We start from the raw sequence: 8954 nt of genomic DNA on the forward strand, positions 1-8954 counted from the left end.
CAAATAGTCCCTCCAGTTTATCCAATCTAGCACCAGCTCCGTCCATCACGCCCAGCTGTTTTTATGTTTTCTTTAGAGCGGGACCAGTTTAAAGTGGTTAGTGTTGTTATTTCACGTTTTTATTTATTTATTAATCAAGAGAAGTTAAAATTAGTTTACTCTGCTCGTAAAGTGCAATGTTTTACATACATAGATTTAAGAGAATTTTAGATTCAGACGCTCTTTACTGTCAACCTATCTATACACAAGTATATATTTGGGATGAAATACCGTTTCCCAGGAGTCTGCGATGCAACAGTCAGACAGTGCAAGACATAAAATACACGACATAAATACATAAACTGATACAATACAATAATCTGTGCATAACATAATAGCGCAACAGACGAAGACTGTAGTGCAAAAACATTGTAAACTAAAACAAGACAACAGTGCAAAAGGACAGTGTAAAGTGTAAGACGGAGACTGCAAAAGAATAATGTAAACTTACTCTTTCAGCAGCAGGCAGTTTTTCTAAAGTTGTTTTTGTTTTAGCATAAAATGATTGCGTCAAAGTTAGGTTCCTTTTGGTAGGGCCACCATGGTTTTTGTCTCACTTATCAACATATTATACTACTTATTATGACTACTTATTGTTATACGTCATATAATAACATGGCATGTTAAATTATAAGTCTACAAGCAAAATATCTGGTCAACCAATAATTGTCTGGATTTTAATATCATTTATTCACATGTATGTTAATAAAGCTGTCTTCTAATGTTTAGAGCAAACATTTCACAACTTGATTTTTCTTTCTGGCATTTGTTACAGCCATTCACTGTATGGTTACAGCTAAAGTAGATGAGTCAGATCACATGGACCAGCTAATCCCTTCTTGACCTCGCCGTGCTTGAGAGCAGGCAGAATGAACAGGCGCAGGAGCTACTTTGTGCATGTTTGCATCCAGGTAGTGTAACTCTTATTTCCTCATGGGGGAGTTGAGGTCCACCTCACCTTCGCCTCGTTTGGACCTGAACAACTTTGACTCGGCTGAAGCGGAGAGAAGTCGCTATGTTTTAACGAGCCCCCGCTCGTTGCAGTCCTGCGCACGAGTCGGTATCAAACCTGTTGAACTTCTAATTAAATCGCTAAACGAGCTGATTGCTGAGCAGCATGACGCGCCCTTCGAGGCGGTGAAAGTTATGCATGAATCCTACGAAAAGGAGAGAAGGAAGGTTTTACAAATGTGCCGAGATGAGAGGGAGAGGATTATCCGGGCGGCCGGGGACAGGTGGCCAGACAGTAAGAAAGGCCTGGGAACGGTGCCTGACACCAAACTGAAGAATGACCCTGCTGTGCGTGAGTCTATTCCATATGCAGATCTGTGTCTTAAAGGCAAATCTGTGAGCAGGTCCTCCTGTCCTGGTCAAAGAGACCCGGACAGGTGCACAGTCTGCAGCTTCAGAGACCTCAGACACTCCCCAGCTACTGAGATGAAACTGGAGAGGCTCACCAATGACATCAAAAAGAAGATGTGTGTCACAATACCAGAGAGAGACCGCAAGATCGCAGCTCTCATGCTGGTGAAGCACCAGGAGGAGCAGGACCGTGTAAAGCTCTGTCAGCAGGAGGAACAGGAGCGACAGGAGGCCCGCAGGCAGGAGGAGGCCCAGCGGGCTGAGGCAGAGAAAAAAAGGAGGAAGAGGCTTAAGCAGAGCATGCAGCACTGGCATGAGGAGCTGGAGGCCCGCAGGAGGCTGAGAGAGCGTCAGGAAATAGAGAAAGCAGGACAACTCGAGCAGGAGGTGCTGCTGCAGGAGGACCGCTGGAGGAGGCTGAAGGAGGAGGTGGAGGCACAGCGCAGAGAGAAGATGGAGGCTGCTCAGAAAGAGGCAGAGGCACGCAAATGCTACCAGGAGATGCTGCTGAGAGGCAAAAAGGAGGTGGAGAAAAGGGAGCAGGAGAGGGAGAGACAGGTAGCAGTGGAGAAGGAGCAGAAGGCCAGGAGGAGCAAAGTGCTGCAGGAGAAGAAGGAGAGGAGGAGGCTGCAGGAGGGGAATCGTAAGGAGCTGCTACGACACATCCTCCTGAAACGGCAGGTGGAGCAACAGGCTCAGGAGGAGGAAGCACATAAGAGGAGCACACTTGAGAGGAAGCTGCAGCTCTCCAGCGAGAAACATGCCCAGGCTGTAGGGGCTCGGCTGAGGGAGCTGCAGGAGCGGGCAGCACAGGAGGAGAAGCAGATTCAGAGAGCGCAGCTGAGGGCCGAGCTGCAGAGCGTCCAGCAGCTCACCCACAAACAGCTCCTGGTCCAACTGAGCCAGCGTCGCATTGAGAGAGCCGCCCAGCACGCCTCGGCCCAGCGAAGGGAGAGAGCTCAGCAAACACATCAGCACAACAAACACAGGCAGCTCTGCCACCTGAGGCTCAGAGAGAAGATGCAGAGAGAGGAGGAGGCAGTGAGAACGGTCAGAGAGAGCTACATCACCATGAAGGAGTGGAGGAGGGAGAGGCTGCGGAGACAGCGAGAACATATCCAGGAGGAGGCGCACAAGCTGGCTCGGGCCTCCTTTCAAATGAGGGAGAGAGTGAGGCAGCAGACACAGAGTCGCACCTTTGATCAGATGGCTCTGGAAGCTCAGCTGACTGCTTCCATTACTCGCATGAAACTATGAAAGAAATGATTAACTCCCATCCTGACATAAGAGAGAGTTGCCCACATCAGCTCCTTCCTTGCAATGCTTCAGTACAGTTCAGGTATTAATGAGTGACTCATGCAGAGCTACTTAGAATAGACGCTGCAGTAAGACTAAATTCAGAGATATGAAAAGAATACAGAAAAACAAATCCCCCTATTGGAAAGCTAACAATACAGTAAGGACACGTATGTTACAAGTATGTGTATGTGTCATAACACGGGTGCTGCTGGAAGGAGAAGCCACATTTTTACGCTACACTTTTCAGATCTTGGTCATTTTTAACTGTATCTTTTAATCAGATGAAGGATTTTAGTCATTGAACATCTGGATCTTAAGTTATTAGCAGCAGCTCAGCTCGCAGACCCTTCAGACATCCTGTGTCTGCTGCACAGTACGTGAGACACACTGATTTTTAACGTGAAACTACTTTATTCAGTATTTTACCAGTTTTTTTTATCACCGGGTCCGGGAGAGGAGGAGACCTCTGTGGATAATTCGGCTTTGGTAAAAACCTCCTGAACAATGAACACTGAAGGAATCCTAACCAGGAGCAGCTGGTTGTTTAACAATGAGGACAACAATTCCCATGATCCCACACTATTTCACAACATCATCAAACTCCGTCTTAGTCTCCCCCGGCAGCAGAAAATTACATACTGTGTGTTTAATGGGTATATTGACTTTTAATATGACGGTGTGTCGTAAGAGTCTTTGAAATTGTGCCATATATTTTCCATTTTTAAGTTTACAATGACATTTCAATTTATAAAAATTTTAAAAGACACTAAAGCGGTGCTTTACAGCAGTGGTTTATGACCATTTTTGGATTGTGAGCCCATAAAAAATGAAGAGGTATCTTGTGATGCCTCATGTCAAGTTCCGCATGTCTATTTGCTTTGAGCAATTCATGGTAACATTAGAGAACATTTTGTAAAAGTCAGCTTAATGTTATATATTAGAAATGTGTTTTTCTTTGGTGTCCTGTGAAACATCCTGCTCTGCCTCTGACTAGTCCCTGAGCTCCAGGTTTGGAACCGATCCAGTGCTTTAGTATAACCGAAACTTCCATACATAGTAACAAAAAGATATCTCTGCTGTGTGAGTCACGGCACTGCATCTTGCTAAGCTTTTACAGCAAAACCATTATGTTTGCAGACTGCAGAATGTTGAGCAGTGGGAGTGAAAACTGCAGGCCTGAGAGTGTACGGTCAAACTGTGGCTTGGAGTGATTGGGGTGCTTAAACGCTGACATCAGTGTTTTGAATTTGATATGAGCAGCCATTAGCAGCCAGCGGAGTGCAGATAAGAGAAGAGTTATGGGAAAATTTAGGGAGGTGGAAGACAAGAGAAGCTGCAGTGCTCAGGATGCTGTTCATGTGTAATTTTGTTAAGTCTCCATCTGCTTCTGTCTCTCGTTTTCTACTGTTCACCCTCCAGGCTGAGGGCAGGGAGAGAGTGGCACGATTTAATCATTGTTGCTTTTTTCTGACTTGTGTTTTTTCTGACTTGTGTTAGTATCTTCCCACATCACCATGTCTCACTAGAAGCTTTATTTGTCAAAGCAAAGCAAATGGAGCAAAACCTTTAAAATAAAAATAGAACCATATTTTATGGACTCAAGTAGAATGAAATCTGTGAATGACTGGGAGAACATAAATGTAGAATATAAAAAACACAGCTGTTTTAGCCCTGATTTTAAATGTATCATCTCTGTTCTGGACCATAAGTAATGTGATCATGTACTGCATAGATATATTTTTTCAGTAGTCAGATTGTTATATGCTTTGCTTATTTCTTAGATTTGATATGTTTGTAATATTTGAATACATTTGATTAAATCTGTATATATAAATCATACTTTAAGTATACAGTGTCTGATTCTGTGGCTATATTTAACTATATTTATTATGGTGTGTTTCTACTTAGCACACTTATGTTCAGCTCTACAGAGTAGCTGATGAAAAGCAGTCGCAACATGATAATTAAAAAAGAATTAGCTTCGGAAAGTTTACTTCTGCATCATAAAATGTGTTGTGTGGAGAAAACTAAAAAGAGACAATAAGACATTATTAACAATAAACCATCATATTTTTATTTTATGCAAACTTTACTTAACTGAACTGAAAGAGAAACAGCAAGAGTAACTATGAACAAAAACCCTGAATCTCTTTTCTGAATCTGTGTCAGCCCACCTCTTTCTGTGTGACTCGTATATCATATAACAGGCATGAAAAGCAGCAGGACTTGCTATGTATTCTTGCAGATGTTCCACCACACATCTAAAAAAAAATCCTCTCACCTTCAAAACTATTAATAATTACACAAGAATTCCACATCTGTGTTTTGGTAATGTGTACTATTATAAATCAATAGACTGAAATTCTGTTTTCAAGCTACCAGATACCAAATAAACTTGGGTAACAGACTGTATCAGATTATTTGGTTGTTACTGTAAATTCATCCAGGTACTGGGAAATTCGACGCTGAACATGCCATGACATCTGATTTTCAATATCTTCATCAGACAAAAAGGTTCTTTGGAAAGCTTATTGAATTCATTCCTGGCAACAAATTACACCCTTTTGTCAGTCTTGGAATGGAAACTCAGTGCACTGAGGACAATATATTGGCTATCAGATTCTTTATACCCTCTGGAAAGCTCTTTTGACACACAAACAATAGCTGGACTCAAAGGGTAGTTTCACCGAGATCAGATCAAACCATGGTGAGCTCGTTTCCAAGGCACATTTTGTCCTACACACATCTTTGTGCAATGCCACGTAGTTCACACAGTACAATATACGAGACAGGTCCTCACAGTTTAAATTTCAGACTTGTTGGCACAGTGCCCTTTGCACTAAACTCAATTGCCCTGCTGTTAACTTGTTAGTCATCAGTCAGCCCCAGAGCCAGCACCACCGGAAGCCCGATCCCGAGGATGAGAGTGAGGCTCTCCAGGAGCCCCAGGTAGTGCTGCTGCTGGTTGACCTCGTCTCCGGTGTACTGATGGAGGTCAGAGGGGTAGGCCTCAGCTCCGGTATGCTGCTGAAGGTCAGACGGGAGGCGGCCTGCCCTGCTGCTGCTGATCTCGGGGAGAACATGCACTGTGGCCACATAGAGGAAAGTCCCAGCGGAGAAGAGCATTCCCACACCTGTTGCACTGAGCTGGCTCTGGGATGAACTGCCAGACTGCAAACACACAACACATTTCCAAATCTAATAATACCACAGACTAAAACTGTACAATCAGTAACGGGTCTACTTTGATGTGTGCATTCTTACTGCATGCAATATGAAGTAGGTGATGATGGCAACTATAGGTGCTGCAGCTGAAAAGGCCAGTAAATGTCCCTGTATGAACTTCTTCTCTAGGCCTGCAAGCATCAGAAAGGTGACCAAACCAAAAGCTGCAGGGGCCTAAGAGACAAGAGAGATGGTTTGTTATGACAAGTGCTATTACAGATTCTTTGTGATCGCTCCTACAGAATATTTTCACTGACATGCTCTCTAGAGGAATCTCACCTTGTGTAGAATCACAGCAAGAAATACTATGACTTGCACTGTCACTTGACCCGTAGCCACAGCTGCTCCCAGAGCAAATCCATCCGCTGTATGCAAAACAAAAACTGGTCACAACAATCTACTTCTTCAACGGTTGTTTGAGTTGTATATCTCATTTTCTCTGCAACTCAACATCAAACTGATGGATTAGTTTCATGTATCTGTTTTTCCTATGCTGCATGCCAGACTTCCCACATGAGACAATAAAGTTAAAGTTTGATCTGAACTAAAGCCTCCGGGCTATGCTGTAGAAAAAAAAAAGACAGTGATTAAAACACATGGTTAGTCACATGAGGCTATAACTCAAGAGCTTTGTTTTCCATGCTTGTGACCTGGAGTTCCTTGAAATGTGTTGTCTGCCTTTGGCAAACACAAGTCAAATGAAATGTACCGTAAATGTCATGCTGTATAATACTGTACCTGCAGCATGAATAACCAGTCCCAATGTGGCTGTGATGCCAACACTGTTCGGCAAGCGAGTCATTTGGTCTGAAATGAGACATTGCACATGTAGTGGTGATAAATAAAAAGACATACAGTATATTTACCAAGCTGACATTCTGCAAAATCAAACTGATACTAAGAATTCTGACAAACTTGCCGTGCATGGAACAGTACTTCCCTATCTGATCCACTACAAACATTAAGATGAAGCCGAAAGTTAAAGCCACCCCAATGAAAAACCGAGGCGGAGGGCCTCCCTCTGTGGACGCAGCATTCTTCTCACTAACATTCAGGCTGGATGTCTCAGCAGAGGAGGAAGAGGATGCTGTAGAGACAAGATGAAGGACAGGAAGACCTTTTGATCAAATCCACATTGGAAAAAAAAACCCCAACAAGGCAGAGAAGCATAAATTTAGACCACTAAGCCTGCTTTTATCCGCACGTGCTTCATCACTCGTTTCAAAGGGGTTACATTCAAACACAGACCGGTGGGTGAGGATGGTGTGGATTATGCGTTTGATCAGTTGGAAAGACAACCAAGGGGAGGGGGTTGGAAAAGGGGTGTGTAAATGACTGTAATGGTATCATTCCAGTTTATTAGCTGTTTGTATTTGGAGTTGGGTGACCCTGCTCACCTCTCCATGACTCCTCCAGTAAACCCACTCCCTCAGGGATGATGATAGCCAGTGCTGTCCCACACAGTAGTCCTGCCCCCAGTATGGAAACAAACTGCAGGCCTTTCTAGAGGGAGTAACACACGATTTCAGATGTTCAGTGGGATTCTTTAAACACTGTGTGTCAGTGACTAAGTCAGCTGGAGCCATTCTCAGATTTCCTTTAAAATAAACAAATAATGTCGCAGCACAGCTCAGTCATTAAATAGAGGACATTCAAGTAAGTTTAAATAGTTTGAGGGCTGTTGGAAAATCTGCCGGCTGACGTTACTTTATGAAGACATTGAAAATGAAAGATAAATCTTACCTCAGAAAGTCTAAACAACAGTGGGATGAATCCAAGTAAAAAGCAACCTACAAACATCGCGACAGATATGAAAGTAATCGTAAGTCCTCCGTCCATGTCGACGTCTTCTAACACCAGAGTTGACCGATACGCTTCATGTTCGTGTTGCCTCCTACTGAAAGCAGACAGCCTGGTCTCTTGGTGCAGCTGGATTATAAAAGTGCCATTCTGCCCCTCCACGTCGCACCTCGGTCTCTCTGCTCTTTTGCACCGCAGCATTTCCCTCCCAAGCAACACCCAGTGTTTGACACTGAGAACTGCACCTCCAACAAAACACAGGCCATTACTATACTACTAAATACTACTAAAACGACGGTTTAACCAGAGGTGGAAGAAGTATTCAGATCCTGAAATTAATCCGACCGACTGGGGTTTTCCATTTATGTTTTAATTAGTACTTTTTAAAAATACCTATGTATTGGGGATCTGGGGGACCACAGCCAAAAGCACCCAATTCTGCCTTTGCAGTTTTAATAGATGGAACTATTTATTGAGTTCATGCCATGGGTCCTAATTTAAAGTATCACCCTATATATTTTTCAGCTTACATTAATTACATAACTAATAATGTTTTGAGAAGAAATGAGTTAACATTTTGCTGTGATGGTTGTTTCTTACAGTAGTTTATTCTTGGGACCCCCAGGGACCCCAGTTGGTAGTCCTTGTATGTTAAATATATTGGTAGGATGATGGTTAAGTAAAAATACCAATACAGCAAAGTAAAAATGCTCCATTACAAGTAAATGTCCTGCATAAGAAAACCTACAAAAATGTACTATAAGTATTAAAGTAAAAGTACTAATTTCTTCTATCTGACTGATGACATCATTAGATTTTTGGATATTTTTTTTCTCTAATCTTTGATTTCTGGTGAAATATTGGATCGTTTGTACACTTATTGAAATAAAACCATGTGAATTTTAGAGGGACAAATCCCTATTTGGTGGAGCTGTTAACAACTCATAGACATCTGAAATGTGACCCTGACTACACATTGCTCTTTGTAAGACGTCAAAAGCCAAAAAGGTTGGAAACCACTGGTTTCATCTTTAACACCATGTTGTATTTTAAAAGCTTGTTATATTATAAATGTAGTGAACTGTAGAGTATAAAGTGCAATATATCTCTGAAATGTAGTGGAGTGGAAGTATGAAGTAGCAGAAAATGGAAATACTCAAGTAAAGTACAAGTAACTCAAAATTGTACTTAAGTACAGTACTTTCCTTTTCAAGTGAGTTGTTGGATAA

The 8954-nt window shown here is 42.6% G+C and overlaps 2 protein-coding genes across 3 annotated transcripts; one reads left to right on the forward strand and one right to left on the reverse strand.

Moving 5' to 3' along the window:
• The first annotated feature begins 15 nt into the window (after positions 1–15).
• On the forward strand, positions 16–2857 carry LOC121912047 (coiled-coil domain-containing protein 177). The gene is made up of 2 exons (XM_042434093.1): positions 16–96; positions 815–2857. The coding sequence occupies exon 2, from the start codon at positions 973–975 to the stop codon at positions 2656–2658; it is 1686 nt and encodes a 561-aa protein (XP_042290027.1). The 5' UTR covers positions 16–96; positions 815–972; the 3' UTR covers positions 2659–2857.
• A 1936-nt stretch (positions 2858–4793) lies between these two features.
• Positions 4794–8039, reverse strand: LOC121911750 (zinc transporter ZIP9). Of its 2 annotated transcripts, none has more exons than XM_042433574.1 (7): positions 7669–8039; positions 7323–7428; positions 6866–7012; positions 6664–6732; positions 6205–6290; positions 5965–6099; positions 4794–5871 (listed from the first exon to the last, which is right to left on the reverse strand). In XM_042433574.1, the coding sequence occupies exons 1-7, from the start codon at positions 7924–7926 to the stop codon at positions 5569–5571; spliced, it is 1104 nt and encodes a 367-aa protein (XP_042289508.1). In that variant the 5' UTR covers positions 7927–8039; the 3' UTR covers positions 4794–5568. The 2 variants fall into 2 exon arrangements, with proteins under 2 accessions (XP_042289508.1, XP_042289507.1); XM_042433573.1 differs by having other exon boundaries at positions 6845–7012; positions 7669–8032.
• Positions 8040–8954: the final 915 nt, after the last annotated feature.

Source organism: Thunnus maccoyii, chromosome 14 (assembly GCF_910596095.1).
Source record: "Thunnus maccoyii chromosome 14, fThuMac1.1, whole genome shotgun sequence".
Lineage (NCBI taxonomy): Eukaryota > Metazoa > Chordata > Actinopteri > Scombriformes > Scombridae > Thunnus > Thunnus maccoyii.

Bases quoted from the DNA above. Each gene is read 5' to 3' on its own strand.
- LOC121912047 (XM_042434093.1), top strand. From the start codon at position 973: ATGGGGGAGTTGAGGTCCACCTCACCTTCGCCTCGTTTGGACCTGAAC.
- LOC121911750 (XM_042433573.1), bottom strand. From the start codon at position 7,926: ATGCTGCGGTGCAAAAGAGCAGAGAGACCGAGGTGCGACGTGGAGGGG. The intron at 6,733-6,844 runs GCAAGTTTGTCA...GTCTCATTTCAG, and splicing joins GAAGTACTGTTCCATGCACG to ACCAAATGACTCGCTTGCCG. The intron at 6,291-6,663 runs GTACAGTATTAT...TTTTGCATACAG, and splicing joins ACTGGTTATTCATGCTGCAG to CGGATGGATTTGCTCTGGGA.